Raw genomic sequence first — 23740 nt, forward strand, 5'->3', positions numbered from 1 at the left:
TTTTCACTCCTTTCCACTCTTGGTAAAGATGTGTTCACAAGAGAGGCTTACATTCTCATAGGGCAAGAAAGAAATAATCTGTTTTATGAATGAAATGTCAGAAATATGTCATATCACAGTAATGGATTTTCGGCTCCGATGGGGCACTTTTGGACTTCACTTGAGCCCCGTAATGTGTACCAATATTCCACCCCAGTGTTTGGGCTCAGCTAACATCAGGTTCATTACTAATCAGCAGTTGTACAAGGCAGGTTGATTTACAATCAGATCTCAGCATTTCTTGACTTTACAATATATACGTAATGTCAACTTCAGGTCCCATTTTCAGCAGTTCCTTAAGATGCAGGAATAGTTTTCATTATAGAGTTTTCATTATTTTACTGACTACCAGTGTACAATTTAGATATGGATCCTCCTAACATAGAGAAACACCAAGCCTCACCACACCTTATATACATAAGAAAGAGCTAACGGTTTGATGTTTTCACAGGATAACCTGGAGTGGTCCCTGTAATGGCACTTTAGGGATGCCAGTCCTCAGGTCAGACCAGGGGAGTTCTCCCAGTTTTACAGCTCATTTCCAGGTGGCAGAGATCAGTTCCCTTGGAGAAAATGACTGCTGTGGAGCACTCCTAGCTATTCCATTCTGCTCACACAATCCGCAAACTAGAGTCTTTTTTTTCTTCTTAGGTCTGTTTTTAAGCTCACCTTATTGGCAAACTCATGTTTTTATACAGTGTGTTGTGCTGGCCAGGAAATTTTCATTTGTTCTTCCTTTCAGGGTCTTGTTTGTTCAAAACATGCTGGATTGCCAGGACCAAATCCAAGTGAGGTCTGCTCAGCCAACTATTAAACAATGAAAACTGGCTGCATTTCAGCACTGTATTAATAGGTTAGGCACTACACACTGAAGCAATTGTTAATGATAAAGCTGCAGTACAATAAAACACAGACCATACTTTCAACTGAATGGACCAAAACAGGAATTTATGCACACCTCCAGCATTTTATAATTATACCATTCACTGCTTGAGACCTAAATGTAATGGTACAATGCAAAAATTATTTTTTAAATAAATCATTTGCCAGTGATTGAAGGAACATGTGAACATCATTACACACCTGTCTGCATTAGATCCTGATAGATCTATTCAGATGCACGTGGTTGTCAGTCATTCAGTAGGCAGTTCCAGTTGCTTGCAGCAGCTCAAGCCTGTTTGCCAAATTACGTTCCGCACATACAGTCAGCTGTACACAGTGTACATTAAACCCCTCACTGCTCGATACCACCTGGCCCGGTTCTGCCACAAATGATTTAATGAATAAACCCAGGGGATTATTTTACAATATTTCCCCCTGTTTGGTGCTTGCTTGTCTCTTTCTGATCAGGGTTAAAGGTTGCCAATATGCCCGGATCTGCACCAGTTGGTACATCTTTTTTCACATTTTTGTACATTCCTTTGAGAATATCACCATGCATCAGTACATTCCTTTGAGAATATCACTATGCATCAGTCCCCCCCCCCGAAATTTTTTTTAAATATATCCTTTGCACCAAAGAAACAAGAGATTTTAAAAAGCGCCCTAATCAACTATAAATTCTGCCATCTGATCATGGTCTCTTAGAGGTGTTCCCTTCTACTTGGTCAGGTGATGAACAGGAAGGGCAAGATGAGAGCTTATCACAGTTATCAAAAACAATGGAGGTTGAGAAGGGGACATGATAGCCCTCTTTAAGTATTTGAAAGGTTGTCACTTGGAGGAGGACAGGATGCTGTTCCCATTGGTTGCAGAGGAAGCGACACGCAGTAATGGTTTTAAACTACAAGTACAACGATATAGGCTAGATATCAGGAAAAAAAATTTCACAGTCAGAGTAGTTCAGCAGTGGAATAGGCTGCCTAAGGAGGTGGTGAGCTCTCCCTCACTGGCAGTCTTCAAGCAAAGGTTGGATACACACTTTTCTTGGATGCTTTAGGATGCTTTGGGCTGATCCTGTGTTGAGCAGGGAGTTGGACTAGATGGCCTGTGTGGCCCCTTCCAACTCTATGATTCTATGATTCTATGATTCTATGAAATTGGCTGTTTTTCTGCCAAACATAGAATCATAGAATCATGTTGGCTACCAAGTTCTCAGTGTGCCTACCCAAGAGAGTATCCTGCTTCCCTAAAATTTCTCATTTAAAACTGCCTAGAGAGCAATTGCATCCATAGCATGTAGCATATAAGGAAATTCTTTATGTTAAGTTGACCCATAGGTCTATGTCAAAATAGCAACAGCTCTTTAAAACGCAGATCTTTCTCTACTGAGAGCCAGTTTGGTGTAGTGGTTAGGAGTGTGGACTTCTAATCTGGCATGCCAAGTTCGATTTTGCGCTCCCCCACATGCAACCAGCTGGGTGACCTTGGGCTCGCCACTGATAAAATTGTTCTGACCGAGCAGTGATATCAGGGCTCTCTCAGCCTCACCCACCCCACGGGGTGTCTGTTGTGGGGAGAGGAATGGGAAGGCGACTGTAAGCCGCTTTGAGCCTCCTTCGGGTAGGGAAAAGTAGCATATAAGAACCAACTCTTCTGCTTCTTCTTCACTCTGCTCCCCAGGAGTATAATGGGTGACTTGTGTAAAGTTCCTGCTCTGCCACTGAACTAGTATGGCTTATTTTAAAATTCTGTCAAATTTTAGTTCATTAATCCTTTCCCCCCCTGTTGTGTCTTACAAATTTCAATATCCCCCCACCCTTAAAAAACAGCTTTTATGAAAAAGACAGGTCACATTTTTCAATATTGTTTTGCTCTGTAAGTTCAATTATTTTTTTTTAAAAAAAAGCTTTTACACACTAGTGCATCATAATTGCTTTCAATGTGTTGCATTAATTTCTTATTTCACAGGACAATAGCCTAGGTTCATTAAAAGCATAATTGCCACTATAAAACAGTCGCATCTAAAGACAAAACTTCAAGAAAAATGTTTGCGTACTAACTAAAAGTATGAAATCGTTCGCCAAGAGCTGCTCTGTGATGGAAAGTACCCATCCTTTGGAAACATCTCTGGCTTTGTTCTCACTGAAGTTAAGGGGAGCAAGACAAAAAGAAGACATGCTTTATTTGCATGGCACCCATTCATTTCAGTGGGGCAGGTGCAGGGGATTATGCCAGTAGGTTATGCCACAAAGGAAGAGCCAGGTCATGATACTCCTGTGCTTGCAAGAACTTCTGTTCAATTAAATGGCATGTATTTTTGTTATGGCACTGATATTGTACAGATTGTATTTGTGGAGGCAGATCTTTCCCACTGTCAGTATGGCCATTTTCAGTACAGACAGCAGTAAAATATAGCTTAGATGAAGTTTTCCATTTAAACCTAACCAAGTCCAGTTGAAGATCTCTCTCATTAGCTTGGATCAAACATCTGCCTAAAACCTTGGCAATATGCTATCAGTAGACCATAGCAGTCTAGATGGATCAAAGGTTTGAATAAGTAGAGATCACACAACTTTCAAAGGTTGACGTTCACAGGAAGACACTTGGTGTCATCTGGCAGTTTCCATGCCACCTGATATGAATGGTGGTGAGTAGCCAGACAGAAAGAATGTCTTCTACAGCACTGAAGCAGAGAATGTGTGATATGGAGTGCTGCTACTTGGGCATTGTGCTCTCTGTCAGCAATCTCAAATTGCGACTGTACATTGCGCTCTGCTATTACAGTCCACTTATAAACAGGGTCATAACATACATTATGTTTACTAGGGTTGTTTTCAAGAATCTTGATTGCCACTGAGTTTACATTATAAGGCTGTCGAGTCCATACCATTTGCCCAGTTAAAAACAGCTGAATGGCTGCTGCTTTATGCCTTCTTGCATGAGGCACAGTGTAATACTATCCATTTAATCTTGTACTTATTAAAATCAGTCTTAAAGTCCTTATGGTGCTGAATGAGAGCCCAGGTGGAAGAACCTGGAGAATATACCACATGCCTACATTTGTTCTGTTTCAAGCAGTCCCTGACTTGTGAGCAGAATAAACATTGATATTTTTTTACAAATATCATTGCCTTAATGATGTAAGTAATTATACTGAAACCCTTGAAGCAACCAGTGCTTGCCTTGTTAGAAGCTCTCCATGCTATTAGCTCAATACACATGATTTATCTTTTGCGTCAAGGATAGTTAACTTCTGCTTTCCTCGTGCTTACAGTGCAATCCTGAACAGAGTTACACCCTTCCAAGCCCAAAGAAGTCAGTGGCCATAAAAGGATGTAATCCTGTTTACAATTGTATTGCAGTTTTCCTAGTTTGTCAGTTTTGCTGAACTAGTGCTAATTCAGGGTGGCAAAGGGCAATGTTTTGCAGAACTCTTGTGCCATTTGAAATGTACAAATCTAAGCAAATACAGACTTTGAAATTCATTGCAAGCAATGTCAAGATCAAAGATCAACCTGGTATCACTTGACTTCATTTTTTTAAATTCAATTTAGGAAATTTAGTTTGCTCACCTGAATGTATGCCTTTTATTTGGATTTCTGTTTCCTGGACAAAATCCTGCCATGCCGTCATCAACTCTTGGCTTCTTTGGTATTTGCTGGTTCAGCATGTCTTATACTTGGTCCCATTACTATTTTTGCAAAGGCTAAAATACACTTTCTTTCACACACGCACCTACCCATGCCCTGCGTCATCAGTGTCTCTCTTTGCTTCCTACCACTTGCTAGCAGAAATGCCTCTTCCTGTATTCTCTCTGGCCTTTGGGATGGATTGGTCAGTAGATGGTGCTCTAGTTCTCCTGCCCCCACCCCCACCCACTTCTTACCCTTAAAGTGTCAACAGTCAGATTCAGGAATGTGCTTAGTTATCAGTTACTTCAAATTTATGCTTGTAATAGTCTGATATGTGAATGCAAAACACTTTATAATTGAATAAAACTTGATGCTGTTTTTGCAACTGTATCTACTCACAAAAATCCCTGTTATTATGGTTTCTAGAGATCCCCCTGATTTTATACCTCTTTGCCCTCATTTCCATGACATGGCTCTGGGGAGGACTGCACCTGGCTTACAGGCATCTATGGATGTTGGTCTTCTTTGTCATTTTCAACTGCCTGCAGGTATGTACCTTGTCTCTCTTCCTTACTGAAAGTCAAACTGCATGAGCTGTTGGCAGCACACCAAGTGTAGCAGACTTAGAACAAAAAGTCTGGGAAGATCAGCTTTTGATAACTACAAATATAGAACAGCAACGTTCAGTTAACTGTATTGTGATGTTAATGAATGCAGATTAGATTTATGATTTAAAAAACGGTGAGTCCAGTGGTGCTTTGATGTGCTGTATAAGGTGGCTATCTCCAGGTTGAGTAATTCCTGGGGATTGGGGAGTGGACTGTGGGAAGGGTGGGGTTTGGAAGGAGGGAGCCTTCTGTGAAGCATAATGCCATAAAATTATCTCTCCAAAGAAGCTATGTTCTCCAGGGCAGTGGTCCCCAACCTTTCTGAGGCTGGGGACCGGCAGGGCAACTGCCCCGCCCGCGCATGCGCCATGCGCGGCTGAAATCGCGCATGCGCGGTACTTTCGGCCGCGCACGCGCGATGTGTGACCCTGATTCCCTCTCCCCGCCCTCCCGCAGTAAGAAGCTTCCCGGGCCACAAGCTTGCGGCCTGGGAAGTTTTTTACTGCGGGGGGGGGCGGGGAGAGGGAGCCGCAGCCCAGTGCAATGGCCTTCGCGGCCCGGCACCGGGCTGCGGCCCGCAGGTTGGGGAGCACTACTCCAGGGGAACTGATCTCTGTGTTCTGGAGATCACTTGTAATCCTGGAGATTTCAAAGCCCATCTGGAGGCGGGCAACCCAAGTGTATGATAGTTGCCTATAGAAACTCCTGTGAACAACCTAACAATAAAGAGATCCACAGCCAGATCCTATAGTGGTTTTTGCCGCAGTTCATTTGAATGTATTCTCAAGTAAGTTTGTGCAGGATTGCAGCCTGGGATAAGGAGGAGCCTGTACTCCCTGCAACAGTAAGTTGCCCTCTGGACCCTGCCTTTCCAGATCACTTGCCTGTTGACCCAGCCACATTTGGTTTACTGCTGACCTTGGGTTGTGGCTTCAGCCACTACTGGCTGCCGAGAAGCCCACATCCCCTGCAAGGGCAAGCCCCCACCCCATAGAATCCCTAAAGGAATAGCTCAGTGACCCTTCCAAACCTGGTCAAGTGCAGCCATTTGCCTGTGTGTGGCCATGCCACCTGACCCCCCCCCCCCCCCTCTGTCTGCAGGGCAACTGGAAGATCCAGTAGAACAGTGGCATCTTTCGGACCAACAAAGTTTAATGCTGAGTTTAAGGAGCCAGTAGGCCTCCACGCTGGGTGGCTTAGCTGTCCCACTGGCAGAATATGGAGGCAGACCTGTGGGCAAATCCGCTGTGAGTGCAGAGGTCATCATCTCACCCATACTCATACCACTTGGCAATCCATTGTTGCATACTATCCAGCTCCTGCTCTGCACCTGGCTTTCCAAGGCCTCCTTGCATCCTGCAGTCACAGACATAAACTGAAAAACAGTGTCTAAGTCGTGTAATCCCTAAGCACCCAGCTCATTGCTAGGAAGGGCGTTGTGCCCACACCCTGGCAGAAAGGGGATATGAGCTCTGCCTCGGTGCACCCTGACTGGAAGGGAACTGTCAGGGTGGGCTTCCTTGACCTCATGATACTCTTGGCTTGAGGACTACCACCCTCCTGTGTGGTCCTTTGTCCCCATTCTCCATTTGGTAAGTGGAATGGAAATGGAGACTAAGGCAGAAAACAAAAAAGCTAGCTAGAAAAATAAAAACCAAAATACAAGAAGAAAGCTGTGTCATTAGGACCCAGGGATGCCAACTGCAGCCCCAAGTTGCCTCCCAGAGACCAATTCCACCCGAAGAATTTGCCCCCAGGACAACCTCTCATTGCTCTTGGGTTTTAGTGCTGCTTCCACATGATGTCAGCTACAACCCGGAGCTCTCAAGTGGCTGGTGTGAGTTTTGGTCAAATTTGCTCTGCGATCAGGGAAATCGCCAAAACTTGATTTGCTGCTTCTTGCTGCACAGTGATCTGGGGAGCAATAGGGGCAAGCCTATATGGAGGGAGAAACCCGTGACAGTCTCAGCAGCACTTTGCCTGCCCTTGCACCTGCCCTCCCCTTCAACACATAAGATAAAAAATGTCCTGTTTATAAACGACACAAATGACATTTAACTTGCAAGTGAGAAGGAGGTTCTTTACTATTCTGCGGTAATATAATAGAGCTGTCATCATCTTTTTCACTGTCGCTGATGGTTCTCCAGAATCTTCCCTAATTAAAAGGCAAATCAAGTAATTATTTCTAAATTTGGCAACGACCAGCTCTTAGAAGCAGCTGTAGAAGAAGCTAATCATATCCCAGCTCTTTTTTCTCTAACTGAACTCTAATAGCACTTACCTCGTCTCCAATGAAAACCTCTATCATTGACCCTAATACCACCATTGACCATGAAACAACACTCCAAAGAGGGATTATTGATTCATAACGTTATTTTTTCCCCTGAAAGGCTAAAGCAAACCTTTGAGCACTTTTGTTTCACTGTGATTTTTCAGCATTGTGATACGTTAAAGGCTACAGCTGACACTATTGCTACTGGAATTGGATATCATCTCCTTTTACATTTTTGAACATGGAGAATGTAAGATTTGCCTTGCTGTTTTGGTCCAAGGCCCACCCTGTCCAGCATTGTGCTTCCAATTTGTGTGTGGGGGGGGGGGAGCTAGATGCATTTGGGGAACTCACCATCAAGATCTTAAGGGAGAAAATATCTGTTGTGGTTGATTCCAGTGTCTTGTCATTACATGTATGTCATTTAGAACATGGATATTCCATTTAGCTAGCAATGGTAAGAAGGAGGAACCTTGAAGGACTTTAATAGGGCATCTCATTTTTCCCTAGAACAAATTTAAATTCAGGGACACTTTTAAGACCAAAGTTTGTGTGCACATATGCACTCAAACTTCCTCAGGTACAATGTTGTAGAATTCCTTGAATAAACAAAATGTTTATATTATTAGTTTTTGCCACTGAAGAAAAGAAAACTTGAAAATGTGTTAATCACCAGTTTGTGTTCTGGCCTATGTTCATTTACTTCTGACTCATTTGCTACTGGAAACAAGGAATTAAAGGACTTGTTTAGAGAATTCAAGTGGAGCCTCTCTGTGTCTTCAGCTGTTCAGCTTCTCCACATTCCTGACAGGTCATTTCTGTTTGCTGCCCCACCTGCCTGGGGACTGGCATTCCTAGAAAAAACTCACATGCCAAGGTTGTCAGAATGGGTCCCTGTGCCTCTCTGCAAGTGAAGATATCGGTTGCTTGTAAAATTGAGGCAATGCCTTCTGAAACTGAGAGGCTTTTTGCACGCCTTCAAAATAGCACAATGGTTGCCAATTGAAAACGCTACTGATTTGCTGTTTTGCACAATGTCGTCGACAATCTGCCACACACCCAAAACCAATCTGCAAAAAGCGCTTCCTTGTAGCGCTTTCAGGGAAATCCCCAAAAGTGGATTCACCCTCCGGAAAGCGATACACTCCTGCAACCAATCTGCAACACTAGCGAAAAAGACCTGTGCGTTAACATTGTTGCGGTTTCTACAAAGTCCCTCCCCCTGGCTCTCTTCTCTGATCTTCCGGCGAAGCGATCGCCATTTTTTTTTCTCCGAGCGAGCGGGGATAAACGCACCAGCGAGCCTCTTTCTGTTTAGAGGCTTCCCTGGCTTCAGTCCCTCCCCTTTAGTCACTAAGCACAAACCACAGAAAAGCCCGTTTGCTGATGTATTTTCCCTTTAATTTTCACACATTCATTCAGCCGAAAATCGGGCCCGTGAGAGGGGGGGGGGATTTTTTTTTTTCACTCGGAGGAAGCGTGGCAACGATCAAACGACAGCTCAAACACATTAGGCAGCTGGATGGGTCTCTCCGTTGCAACAAATCTACACAGATTCGTTGCAATGGGTCTGTTTTTTTTTTTTAAACCTTTCTTAAAGGGAAAGGGGCTGTTTGGGAGCATGCTAACGGCTGCCCATTGGCTGCTTGACGGCCAGGGGCGGGACGAGCTTGGCAATAGCGCTTCCTTTCTAGCAATTTCTGCCGAGACCGGAAGCCTGTGGGAAACGCTACAAAACGCAACTGGATTCCATTACAAAGGCAGGTATGCATAACGACGAATTCCACTATTTTAAATGGCGATTTTTCATTCAGTGACCAATTTGCTACAAAGATCCCGGTGCGTAAAGCCCCTGAAAGTTCCTGGGAGAAGCATGTTTCCCATAGAAGTCAATGGAAACAAATAACAAATGGAGGGAACATCTTAACAAATATGATAACTCTGATGGTTCAAAAATGAAAAGCGTCCCAAAGACCTGAATAACATTCCAGCATACATCCTAAAATGCTGGATTATATGGACCGATGGCCTGACTAAGGCAGCTTTGTATTTAAATGTTGTGCACGATCCAATTTTGTTCTTCTCACTGGTATGTCTAATCTGCATCTACTCTGGTTTACATTAATGGCTGCCAACATCCTGGACATGTTCTTTCCCGTTAATATAAGTGCAATGTGTAGAAATTTATTATTTCTTGATTTATTTATTCAAAATATTTCCGTGTCACTTTTCCATTCCATGCAGGGCTCCCAAGATGGTAAACATGAAATAAAATGTTAAAATATTTAAAAGCATTTAAAATGTAGATATATATAAAACATTTTTAAAAAACATAACATAAATACATTAAAAACACAAAAAACCCAAGGAGAATGACTACTACGAATGATTAGTGATACATTTATTTGTATATAGCCATAGGCCTTTACAAAATATAAAATACAAATTTATAAACAGTAAAATAGAATAAAAAGAACTGTATAAAAATATAAAATTTAAGACCAAAGAACTGAAGCAGCATACATGAGTACAAAGTGCAAGAGTAAAGAGCCTGCCTTAATAATGTTGGCCCTTATTTTCCTTGCAGCCAAATCAAAAAGAGAAGTTTTATATGTTACTTTATCAACTTGGTCAGATAAAAGATAGATTGTCTTTTCAGCAACAGAGGGCAGGTTAGAGCCCCTTAAAATCTCGTTGAGGAATTTGGCCCTGGGTTGAGTGTAAAGTAAGCAGTCAAATTTGTAATGGGGTAAATCCCCCAGAGCTTGTGCACCACAGATACAAAAACGCTGGTCCCTTGACATATGGTTAAAATGGCCAGCTGAAACCTCTGTGGGCATTGTTTCAAATCGGAGTGATGTGAAAGCTGCTCTGAGTTTGTGGTTAGTAATCTTAATTAGGTAAGAGGATCTACGGTGGTCATATTTAAACCGCTTGAACCATGTTGCTGAGTTAATTTTCAAAATTTGCATTCTGTCTAGCTGGGCAATACTAAGAATGAGTGAGGAAACATCATACCAAACAAAAAAAGTCATCATCCACAGACAGTAGACAACAGAGGGAAACGGTTAAATCTCCCTGTGGAGGGATGTTCCGTTTTGGCACCGTGACTGGAAAGTCCCTTGTTCATCCGGAAGAAGTTCCTGACAGTTAGAGCAGTTTCTCAGTGGAACAGGCTTCCTCGGGAGGTGGTGGGTTCTCCATCTTTGGAAATGTTTAAACAGAGGCTAGATAGCCATCTGACAGAGAGCTTGATTCTGTGAAGGCTTAAGGGGGTGGCAGGTTACAGTGGATGAGCGATAGGGATGGGAATGTCCTGCATAGTGCAGGGGGTTGGACTAGCTGACTCATGAGGTCCCTTCCAACTCTATTATTCTATGATTCATGTTGCCAACTATCTAGACTCTAATGGTGGGGTCATCTGAATCAGGGCCTCCAAAGGTGAACAGAGTGGCTCACCAAATTCATATGGGAGTAGGTGGTCCTCCAGGGCAGCTGGTTTTTATGTCATGGATGTAAATAACATCACCATGTAAGTAACATTTCATTAAGCATCTGTTTAAAGGGGCAGGTCAATTTTTGTTCATGCTGTTGGCTACCCTACTAACCAGAGTAGATGGTTGCACTAAAGATATGGAGCATGTCTGTAGAAGAAGAATTGATTCTTATATGCCACTTTTCTATACCTAAAGGAGTCTCAAAGCGGCTTACAATCGTTTTCCCTTTCCTCTCCCCACAACAGACACCATGTGAGGTGGGTGAGGCTGAGAGAGCCCTGATATTACTGCTTGGCCAGAACAGCTCTATCAGTGCTGTGGCAAGCCCAAGGTCACCCAGATGGCTGCATGTGGGGGAGCTCAGAATTAAACCCGGCTCACCAGATTAGAAGTCCGCATTCCTAACCACTACACCAAGCTGTAGAGATACCCACTGGATGAAGTCTTGCTGCTACAGTGCCTTTTAAATAATACATTGCACCATAACATAAAAGAAATTCCCTGTAACAAGGTACAGACTCTGAAGTGGTCCACTTAAAAAGCGGTTGTTGGGAAACAGTTCTCCCACCAGATGTGAGTTTGCAAGAAAAAATAATTTGTGTCTGAAAAAAGTTGTGCAACTCTGAGGCTGGAATTTGCCGCAATTGAAATATCATTGTATTTTATTTATTTTTGTACAAAATGTCAAGTGTTCCTTGTTTGCCTTGACAAAGGTCAGATGGATTTGGGATATGGGAGCAGGGGGGGGGCTCCCTCTTCTTGTGCCATTAGCTTATTAGTGGTTTAAATCTTCACAGTTAATGCTTTGCTGTTGCCACAGAGACATGGAAAAAATTAGTGACATATGCATAAAAGGCAAGCTTAAAAGACACCTTGATATTTTTTCTCTCTCTCATTGTTCTTTCTGTGTTAAAGTATAAGGTTAAAGTATAAAGTGACATCTCTATATGTTTAAGATACTTGGGCATCTCTGACACACTCACTGATAAGGATACCAAAACCCTTGTTTCCTGGAAAGGCATAAGGTTAAAAAGCAATTGACATTAATCTGAGTGGGTAGAACATGTGTGCTGTGATCACTGCTTGATTTCTAAAGGAAGAGATGGTAGGATTAAGATTCCCTGGAAATGAAGCCTTCTCCCCCCTTTATTTGTTTGTTTCCATTATTTATAGCCCACCTTTCTTACTGAGACTCAAGACAGATTATACAGTCTACAACCAATAAACAGTAAACAGGGAGGAAGAAAGAGGATGGGGAAAGGAGTACAAGGGCCCAAAAGATCTTGAGTCTCATTCCGTCACTGCAAATCATAATTTGCCATTACATCTGTTTCTTCCATCAATGTGACTTGCAAATAAACCTTATCAATGTAAATATGGAATTGAATATGTAATATAGCTTTAATTAGTGTTCAAGTATCAATGTTGTGGTGTGAGTTTTTGCCATTATTGGTGAGGTGTTGTAGAGAGGGGTAGTCAGTATGTAATAAACAGATATAATAGAGGAGAATTTATAGTAGATCCCTCAAGGGCATGTGAATGATGCTAGCTGATGTTCTGCTATTAGGCCTTCTCTCCTACTGCCTTAGATAGGTGGCAACACAGTAATTCATTCATTCATTCATTCATTCATTCATTCATTCATTCATTCATTGTATACTGCCCCCCTCTGTGAATGGGCTTGGGGCAGTTCACAGCATAAAATCAAATATCAGTAAAACATCCACAAAACCATAAAAGAGGACTGATAATTATCTATCCATTATTTGCCTTGATGTTAAAAATGAAAACATGTAGAAAGAATCTGCTCCAGGAAAGGGGGAGGAGAGGTTTCTTGAGGTCATCATGGGTGCCAGCTTTTTGACATCATCTTCTGTTGTCTTTGACCCAAAATTTGCAAAGTCGCCCTTTTTTGCCCAGGGTTCAACTGAGTTTTTTTGTGGTTCATTTCTGGAGAGAAGATATTCCCAACCAGGGGGTCTGGGGGTCTGCATGTGCTCTGGAGGGGGTATGTGACCTTCCCCCTCCTGCCTTAATGGACTTGGACACAAGCTAGGGAACTGGCCATCTCCACCTAGAGAGCTTGGTGGATAGGCTGTGGTTGTTAAAATCAAAGGGGAGGAGTCGATTGTGGCTTGGTACATGGGGGGTGTGGGCTGTCTTCTCAGCTCCTGCCCCTCTTTCCAGCCTACTTGAGATAGAGCGACTGTAATAGCAGTAAAGGTGGGGGAGGGAGTGAATGGATGGTGAAGGTTGGGGTGGTGATATCACTTCTGGTGACATGTCACTTCCAGGGGGCATGACATTGAGGCATGGCCAGCTCACATCAATTCTAGGGGTCCTTGAAGCCTGAAAGTGTTATGTTATAACTATTTTCACAACCCTTGTTCTTTTGCATATCTGACCTCACTCAAAGTTTAAAAGTAGCCACAATGTAGAACACTGCTGTTAAAATTTATTTGGTCAGAGCCACAAAAGAAACCCCGGACAGGGAGGAAGAAGGATCACCCAAATGATGCATACTAATAGTACAATAGTATTACAGCTGTTAACCAAGATTTAGAAAGATTACCAGCTACTGCTATCGTGGTCTTTGTGAAATTATATTTGAATCTGACTTAATTACATCTCATTGTGTACCTCTTGAGTTACAATTGTGCTTATATAACTTACACACACACACACACACACACATGTGTACATACCTATTGAGGAATACCTACATGCATCTGGTGAAGAGGGCTGTAGTCCACAATAGTTTTTTATGATTCAATCTTGAGGACTCATGATTATTTTAAATTTTCAAAAAGAAATGCTAGAATGAAAAACTAATATAAGCCTTTATACCTTGCTTGTCTCACTTTCAAGAACAACCCACATTCCGCCCCTGGTCCATCAGCCTGCCATTAAATCTTGTCTTGCTTAAGTATGTTGTTTTACCAAAGTGAAAAGACATTTACCTGCAAATAAAACTGGAGGGAGGCAGCACCTAATTGTCCTGACAGTTTTCTAAATTAATAAAGAGTCAAACCTGGAGTGCAATTTTTCATTTTCAAGTTCCAAAAGCATTTTTAGTTTGACAAGGTGATGATTCTCCCCCGCCCTAGCCCCCACCCCCCCAAAAAAGTCACACTCCTGTCAAGGCTTTAAGCAAGTCCAGGAATTTGCGTATTCCATGCAACTTCTGACCCATGATCGCTCACCATGACTCCTGTAAACAGTTCCAATTGATCTTCTAAAGTTCATTTGTTAACATCTGAAAAGATAATTAAAGAGAAAATGGGTTGCCTGAAGTCTGTCCACCTGTTTTTAATTTAAATTTCCAGTATTAAACTACACTGTTAAAATTACATGGAATATGACAAAGTAAAAGGAGTGAAAATTAATCAGCATTTACTTTAATCAAGGACATTTGCGGATATGAGTCCATGAAATGTAAATTTCTGCTGAGCTCCACCAACTCTGGGTATTCCTTTGGCAATGTATTTTTTTAAATGATATTCATAAATATCTGAAAATAAGGTGGAGGTTGGGAATGCCCAATAAGAAAAATAAATAGATTCTATTCATGTTTTGATGTTTAAGAGACATACTGAACAGGGCAATTCAACCTTTATGTATTGATTAAGTTGCACAGAGGTATGATGAAAAGCAAAGTTGACTTTGCATGGCCCTAATTCCCTGGCTGGGGTATTAGTATTGTAACCCGCCATGGGACATTTATCGGGAGCGGCGGGTAATAAATCCAATTAATAATAATAATGATTGATGATGATGATGCTGATGATGATGAAATAGCTGAGACTGCTAGGACAGACTGTGAAGTCCGATGAGACTGGATTTTGTAATAGAATCAGGATTCACTCCCCCCCACCCCCGGGTTCAGATGGCTTGCAGAATCAAATTCCAGTCCAGCCCAACCAATAACCTCTGGTTCCCTTTCACTGTTATTCAGAGATACATGTCTCAGAGGAGAGCACTAGTCCCTTGGCCACACAGAATTTGCAGACAGTGGCAAAAAAACCTGACCATCTCATAAATCAGCCAAGATTGTGGAAGTACTTATGCTGTCTGCATTAGAGCCATACAGAGAGTTTGGAGAAGGGAAACTCACCGTTTTCCTCCCTCCTCTTCAAACACGGTCAGGAAACAACAGGATCCAAGAGCACTCAGGCCAAGCTCTTGTCTGTCTTAACACCACGAGGACCGTTTCAACACAAGTGATGTACATTTAGACACAAGATATTGGCAAAGATATACAAATGAGCATAATTTACGACATACACAGCACAATATTTGTTACATTTCTAAAGATGAGCCCAGATTCTGATGTGACCAGCTTGAAGAATTTAATTTTAAACTGAAATTTGGCATCAGCCTATATTTACATGGCATTAAATAGGAAGGGAAAATTCAATTTTTAAAGCTGGTACCTGAGAGAATGAAATCCCTGCTGGCTTGCCCCCGTTGGGAGGCATTCTTCAGCCTATTTTCTTGCTGCTATGATGAAGGTAAATCTTTGTTGTGCTCTGTTTCTGGCTGTGCTTCATAGCTGGGTGGGTTAAAACTGCAATTTTAAATTATCCATTTATCTTAATAGAAGCCTTGGGGCATTGCCTTGCTGTTACCTTCCCAGGCAGTAATTTACTTTGTCATCTTCTCTTGGTTGTTCTTTTTTTTATGTATGTCGCAGTCATCAGTATGGCTGTTGTTTAGTTGAGATTGTGGGAGGAGTTCTTCTGTTCTGCATGACTCAGTTTTCTTAAAAGAAAGATGCTTTGTTCCATACACAGATGCTTACTTTTTTATCCCCCACTTCCTTCTTTCCAGGGCCTTTATGTTTTCGTGGTGTATTTTATTCTACACAATCAGCTGTGTTGCCCAGTGAAAGCAAGTTACACAGTTGAAATGAATGGACATACAAGTCCAGGCTCTGCATTTTTCACCCACGGCAGTGGCATGCCCCCAGCAGGAGGAGAGATCAGCAAATCTACTCAAAACCTTATTAGTGCTATGGAAGAGGTACAGACATTATGTCAGATGTATTTATATATTTACTAAGAACTCTGAAATACAGATATGAGAGATATGTTAACCATTGGATAGTCATACAGGTTAAAATCTTGTATCTGCTACAATCTCATAGTAGCCACTTAAAATTTCTCATGGTCAAACTGTACATTATGCAGAAAATTACTGAAATCCTGAAGTTTATTTTAACATTTAATTTAGACTCCGTTATATCCCGCTTCAAAAAATGAACATCGGATTTCTTGGGATTCCATCTGCTGCAGGGCTAACGTGGAAGCAATATAGGTCTGCACTGGAAAAGGCGAATTTCAGTGCGGAAATGGACAGAAAACTCAACCAATTAACAATGCAAATTAGAACTATATCCCTAGTGTAGAAACAGTCACAGGTTGACACCAGTTATCCACTACTTTTTCAGGTTCCTTAAGATCTAACCATTAGAGGTGTGACAAGTTGCTTTGTTGTATATTGAATGATTTATAGAAAGGCACCTTTGAATTAATAGTCATTATAGAACTTTGGCCCATGCCTGGCTATAAGCCCTAATGAAGTAGTGAAGAGTGCTGGTGAGGTATCAGAGAAGAAAATGTTCCCATCTACGGATGTATTTTGAGATGACAATTAATTAGATCATTTTTGTATTTGGGGGAATTTTTTGAATAAACGAAGGATATGTGGTTGGGGATTTATTTTTTCTTATAGTCCAGAAGGGGAGACAAGACAGACAAACATTATTTGGAACAGGGTCGGCCACTCTGGGAGCCCACAAAGCTGGGTAAATCATGTGGGTTGCTTTTATATTATGTTTGAGTGGGTATTGTGAGGGGAAAGGGGGTCCATGCTGGCTCTCAGCTGCTCTGTAGTAGTCTGAGTATTTGGAACACACTTTGACATCTCAGTAAAGTGAACAAGGACAAAATATTTCTATTGAATGACTCAAGGAGAAGAATGTCAGGATGGATTCCTAGCTGAGGGACACATGAGGGAACTAGTACCTTCACAGAAATACTCTAGAGCTGGGGGCATAAGGAATCCTTGCAAGGCCACATGCAGATGGTTGCAATTTGGAAACCTTTGGAAATAAATGTAGGTGGCTTAATTTTTTTTCTCCTACAGATGCCAGCTGAGTGGGAGAGAGCATCACTGGGGCCACCCAGTCAGGCCAGTACTGTCTTCAAGCAGAGCCCCCAGAACGGCAGTGCTTTCACAGCACCTGGGGGGTTCAGCAACAGCTCTTTAGTGGCTGATGAAGAGTCACAAGAATTTGATGATCTAATATTTGCTTTAAAAACAGGTGAGTGTGATTTCTTTATGAAGCCTGCGTGCCATAGTTTGAAATGCAACAGGTTTTTACAAAACAAAATCAGAGTCCAAAGATTTATTCAAGGTGTGAGCTTTCGAGTGCAAGCACTCTTCCTCAGACTCCGCTCACGCCTTGAATAAATCTTTCTTGGTCTTAAAGGTGCCACTGGACTCTGATTTTGTTTTGTTGTGCTGCTTCAGACCAATACAGCTACCCACTTGGCATCTAGGTTTTTACGAAGTTCAGGTGCACTTTGTGCTCTTGTGTTTGAGCTGCCAGGGCAAATTAGAGCACAAGTGTTGATTAAGTACAAATGTTGATTCCCTGTACTGAAACTAGTATGCAGGAAGGAAGGCAGCATGGTATAGTCCAATCTCATCAGATCAGAAGTGTTACAGAGTTGGTTCTTGGAGGGGAGACCACCAAAGAAGACTTTGCAAACGAAGGTTGTTGCAAACCTCCTCTGCTTCTTACTCACTTTTAAAGCCCTTTGCTTGGGTTGCCTAGGGTTGCCAGGATCCCCTCAGCCACTGGCGGGAGATGAGGGCATAGGCTTGTCAGATTCAGATTGAGGAACTCCAGGAGATTTGGGGATGAAGCCTGGGAGGACAAGGACCCCAGCAGGATAAAATGCCATGGAGTCCACCTTGCAAAGTATCCATTTTTCCAAAGGAACTGTAGTCCTTAGATGAGCTGTAATTCCAGAGATTCCTGTGTCCTACCCTAGGTCACCATAAGTTGTTTGTAACTTGATGGCTCTTCATATAATTTCAATATAATAATAATATGCAAATTATTTTAAAAGCACATAGATGCTAATTTAAGTGTAAAAGAATTAAGGTTTTTCCTTATCCCAACAAATACAACACAAAATAACCCAACAAATGGCCCACTATCTAGCTATGGTGAAACTATCAATGGATTTTCTCTCAGCTACTTGAGAGAAAGTAGTTATGAAGGTAATAATAGTCTTATATCTAGTTTATACATGCAATGATATCATAGAATCATAGAGTTGGAATGGACCTCCAGGGTCATCTAGTCCAAAGATTTTGCTCTAATGGCCTCAGGTTCATATTTGTTCACATTTGTTTGGAGGAAACAGCAAGGGAACCAAAAGTCTAATGGTATACCAGCTGGGATTGTACCTACTTGCTAATAGGTCCTTACAGTTTAAATCTCATGGGCCAAGAAACAAACAGAACACAGTTCTGAGGAATCAGTTTGAAGTCACAGGTTCAGCCAGGTAAAAGGCTGGAATTGCAAGGTTCCTTGCTATTAGAGACTCTGGTAGATACCAACAAAGTCCATTGCATACGATCATTGCAATCCCTTTAGCATGTCTCCCTGGCTCACATAATACTTCCTCCTCTTGAACATGGCCAAGTGCATGTTCACGTGTAGGTAATTAAGCAGCACTGCTATGTGTTGTCAGCTGCCTTGTACAAGCTGCTTCTGCTCAAAAGAATTTAGGTAAATATGACAGGACTAGGGACCAAGCCCGTTGTCCTTGTAAATACAATGGGCGCTAGGTGTGCTTTTGGGGCCTGGGGGAAGGCTTCCTCCCCCCCTCCCCCGGGCCCAGAAGTACACCCGTGGCCTCCTTGAAGGCTGGACTCTGAGACATTGTACGATTTTGAAGTCCCACCTCCAAAACTCCAGGAATATTTCCAACCCAGGGGTAGCCAACCTCCAGGTGGGGCCTGGAGAGCTCCTGGAATTACAGCTCATCTTCATAGTATAAAGATCAGCTCCACAGGCAGAAAGGGCTACTTTGGGCAGGGTTGTGGTAGAGAAGAAAAATTTAAGGCCTCCCACACAGGTTGTTGTTGAATTGAAAGACTTGAGACCAGGGTTGTTGTGCAGATGAAACAGGAGACAAAAGAACCTCCGCGACAGCATCCAGTTTCATTTGCAGAATAACTCTGTGCAGTGGACTCATCTGCAGAGTTGCAAAGAAGAAATACACATGGCTTGGCTGTGTCTAACCCCCGGCCAGAGCAGTATTTTAAGTGAGAAGGGGCTTTTCTGTGGCCTTCCTGTCATCCGTTTGGCCTTCCTGTCATCCCCCCAAAAATGAATGCCTACCCACATGCCCTGAGGCTCCCCTGCATTGCTCTCGGAAACGCCTCAATCAGGGGCTGTTAAAGGCTCCTTCCCAACAGGCATGAAGGGGGGGAGCGCACTCACCAGCCTCCTGCCAACGCTGTCAAGGTTCTGAGGCAATTTACATTTAGACCTGACAGTTAGGACAGCCTTGGGGCGAAAAGGGCTGGTGCATCCTGTCCAAGCCTCTGTTCTCATCCCCCTTCGCAGCCCTACTGACCTCCTCTCCCTGCGGTGGTCAGGAGCAGACTGACCCTGTAGTGGTCAGGAGCGCCTTCCAATTGGCCCCTCGCCCGACTGGCTGGAATTCTTGTCAGTCTGGGGCCAAGGGGCCCCTGTTTCCTATCCTGGACTCAGCCCACCCCCCTTAGCCTTACTGTTTTATTTATACCATTCCCGAGTGGTTTACAGATAGGAGAAATAGCATTGAACAAGATATAAAGTAGCAACAAAAGAATTGTCTACCTTGGGCATTATTGGTGCCCTGAAGAAATGCTCTCTTTTCACCCTCTCTTTAACATGGACTAAAACACCAGACTAAGTTGCTTAAAGATATCACAAGCTCACTTTACAGGTATAGCAAGTTTCCTCAGCAAAACTAGCTCTTCCAGAGTGCCTTTAGCTACAGTGTGCCTGTGTCGGAATGTGGGCATACTTGATCTCAATGGGAGATAACTGCATGGACCATTGTAGCTAAAAGTTATATCACTTATGAGTTCCTGGTTCATCTTCATCTCAGAGTCTCCAAAAAAATAATCCAGTTATTGCCACAAAGGAATACTATAAGAAATATACGTGAGTCCTGTCTGTTAGGCCTTTAAAAATGAAATAAACATTAAACATCATGCTTACTATTGGAGATCCCTGATGAACACGTGTACATAGCATATTAAACCGGTACTAATAGCATTATTTAGGATGTTTAACATGTATGTGCACAGTGGCCAGGGTCCTCACAGCAACCCACATTCGGACCATTCTCCAACAGCTGTGCTGGCTTCCAGTCAAATTCCAGATCAGGCTTAAGATTCTGGTAATTACATTTAAGGCCATAAGCGGTCTGGGCCCAGTGTACCTGAGGGACCATCTTTCTGCTTACACCCCTCAAAGAGATTTACAATCCCACACCTCCAACTGCCTGGTGATCCCTGGCCCCAAGGAAGCTTGCTTGACCTTAACCAGGGCCAGAGCTTTCTCCATCCTGGCCCTGACCTAGTAGAACAAGCTCCTAGAGAAGACTGGGGACCTAATGGAACTTTAACAATTCCACAGGGTTTGCAAAAGGGAGCTCCTCTGCCAGATATTTCATTGTGGTTGACCTGAACAAATCCATTGGCCCCTGAGCTTCTCTCTCATGAAAACCATTGCCAGTTTGTCCAACCCACAGGGCTATCAGTATGCTGTAGTTGAATTACAGTTCTCACCATTGTTCTACTGTTCTATCACATTGTCATATTTGTCATTACTGTGTTGTTAATGTTTATGGCAACTGAGTTATCTGTACTGTTCCCTGTTTTATGTTAACCATCCTGAGCCTCAGGGGAGGGTGATATATAAATTAGGTAGGTAGGTAGGTAGGTAGGTAGGTAGGTAGGTAGGTAGATAGATAGATAGATAGATAGATAGATAGATAGATAGATAGATAGATAGATAGATAGATAGATAGATAGATAGATAGATAGATAGATAGATAGATAGATAGATAGATAGATAGATAGATAGATAGATAGATAGATAGATAGATAGATATTGCGAGAAGTATGACAAAAGCAAAGTGAGAACTAATAATATAACAACGTATATTGAGTAATAGCATGCACTCATTAAACTATTCACAATAGATCTCATTGCAGGGACCTTGCTCATCTGCAAATTAAAAAGTTCTTGAGGCACTTTTAGATAGAAGTCTAGTTCAAAGTAGTAATAGACCTAATAGATTTTGAGTCCTGTTTATGACCATGAGAGCAATAAAGAGGATCAAATGGGATAATATTATTGGTAATATATTTTAAAGACATTTTTAGAAATGTTCATATCAAAATCTCTTAGGAATCATAGGCCAACAAAGCCTGATGTGCCTTGAGGACATAACAGGGCCCTTCCCAGATCATACCAGTTTCCTCTAATCCAGCATCATAGCTAACATACTTCATGAATTTGTCTGATCCTTTCAGACATTTATTTTAACTAGATGAAAAGTCATAGGGTTCCTCCTGGCAACTGGCAGAAGATGGGGGGACACTTACCAGGAGAAAGGCCACATCACCAGTGTTGCACAGGAAGTGACATCATAATACCAGTGCCTTCTGGGCGACACTTAGGTATTTGGGCATAAAAGTCCTTGGCTTCTGCCATACAGTTTTTGCCTCAATCTCAGAGTGTCACCCAGAAGTCGTTGGTGTGCTGTCCCTTCCCCGAGTGATGCCGGCAACGTGGCCTGAGCCTTCCTCATTCTACTGCTAAGTCCTCCCCCTTGCTAGCCAGCTGATCAGTGGTGGGGGGAGGAGGGCAAGGTCTGGTGGTGGTCTAGCAGCCTTAGCTGGTGGCCATCACTACACACTACAGTGAGGGTGCTAGCAGTTCTGTGTTTTGGCCTGCCCAGCCATATTTTAAAATAGAATTTTTAGGGGCAGTGGTTTGGATCTGTAATTTAATCCAAAGGATTGAAGAAGGGCCTCATTTCAGATTAGGAAAATGACTGAGGGAAGAGAAATTTCCAGTTCACTCATTAGGTGCCACTGTAGTTTCCTTTATCTGTCCTGAATCTACTGTCCATAGTCTTAACTGGGTGCCCATGAGTTCTGTTATTATACAAGAGGCCAAAAGTTCTCAAAGTTCTTATACTGACCTGCTCAGTGGTCTTTCTCCCAGGCGTAGCCTTTTCTTATAGTGAAATTGCCTTTGTTCAAAAACAAGCTGACCCTGTGAACTTCAGTGGTAAACTTCAGCGCTAAATACTTTTAGCCTGACTGCTTTACATGGTTGCTTTGTATGGGATTTGATATCCAATTTATATTCTAACATTTTTTTAAGAGTTGCATTCATTTCTGACATAAGAAACTGAATTGAGTTTACTACAAACAGAGATTATGTTAAGGTTCTGACCCTTCCAAAGCCATCTACTTTAATTTGTTATTTAAACACACCATAATCTTACAATGCAGTCAGGTATAAAAAATTGCAGCCACAGCTCCTGTCGTTTGTGTTGCTTCTTGTGGTTGGCTGATGCCATTTAATTCAGTGACTTCCATAATAGCCAATTCTGAAGCAAACTGCTTGTAAAGGAAGTTACTGTGCAATCATCTTCAATCAGGGATTCATTCGCATGGCTCCATGTAAAACTATAGATACTTCCTGAAAAGGTTTCTGGGATTCAGCTGTGAGTCAGTCAAACGCTGCAAAATGTCTTCTCAAATTATTTTATTTATTTGATGTACATATACTGTGCTTTTCAGCTAGATTAGCTGTCAAAGTGGTTTACAATTAAAATGTATCACATTGTGAAATGAAAGAAATAGCTGAAATGCGCAGTTCGGAATGGGGTGGTAGAAGGCAGATTAAACAATAGATGAAGTTTCACCAGAACCTTTTTAGAGATCCATCGAAGATGTTCATGTCCTAAAACTTAAAAGAAAGAAAAAATCATGGCTACAACTTCACTGATGTTAAGCCATCCATGGAATGGATATTGGAATGAAACTGAACGTGCCAGATTTCCAACTGATTAACATTTCATAAATTCTTTACTGAGACATCTATAACCATTGATCTCCTGCAAGCACAGCATATTCCAGACTTGGAGAGCGAGATTTATTGATGGTACGACTGACCTGAAGCCGATGAATTGGCAACAGGAATAACTTTGCCAAGTCCATCAAACATCCTTATCCTTTGGTAATTTGTAACTGGTTTTACTGGAAATTAATGACGGGCATTAATCTCTTTTGACATTAGCATGCTTAATTACACTTCCTTGCACTTCTGAATACATTGGAGCTGCAAGTCTTGAAATGCCCAAATAGGGGTTGGGCAAATTTTTATGCTTGATTTACTTTTCCTGAGACCAGGGTATCAAAATCTCCAGCAAGATTTATATAGCTATGCAACTTGCAGAGGGGGAGCAGGGCATGTCTGTTGTGTTTGCTTTTTTTGTTCATAAACAAAATCAAAGTTGCTTATGCTGTCATCCTCAGGGGCGCTGCTACTCTATCTCAATGGAGAGAACGCTGGGAGTTATTACCTTAACAAACCAGTCCTCTTCTTGCTATAAGGTGCAGACCATGGCCAAGTTCCCTCAAGGCAACCTTACTCTCGCCAGGGCATTGTCATTAGCAATGTGTAAACACTGACATGATCCCTTGAGGTCCTGT

At 42.2% G+C, this 23740-nt stretch overlaps 1 protein-coding gene across 9 annotated transcripts in view; it reads left to right on the forward strand.

Annotated features, from left to right (window-relative positions):
- ADGRV1 (adhesion G protein-coupled receptor V1) overlaps positions 1-23740 on the forward strand; it is a 329124-nt gene that overhangs the window by 299838 nt on the left and 5546 nt on the right. For all 9 annotated transcript variants that reach the window (XM_077347591.1, XM_077347582.1, XM_077347586.1 and 6 more), the window contains 3 exons: positions 4980-5101; positions 15761-15952; positions 17078-17255. In XM_077347591.1, coding sequence (XP_077203706.1) covers positions 4980-5101; positions 15761-15952; positions 17078-17255 — 492 coding nt within the window. The remainder of the gene's footprint in view (positions 1-4979; positions 5102-15760; positions 15953-17077; positions 17256-23740) is intronic.

The sequence above is a fragment of the Paroedura picta genome, chromosome 7 (assembly GCF_049243985.1).
Source record: "Paroedura picta isolate Pp20150507F chromosome 7, Ppicta_v3.0, whole genome shotgun sequence".
Classification (NCBI taxonomy): domain Eukaryota; kingdom Metazoa; phylum Chordata; class Lepidosauria; order Squamata; family Gekkonidae; genus Paroedura; species Paroedura picta.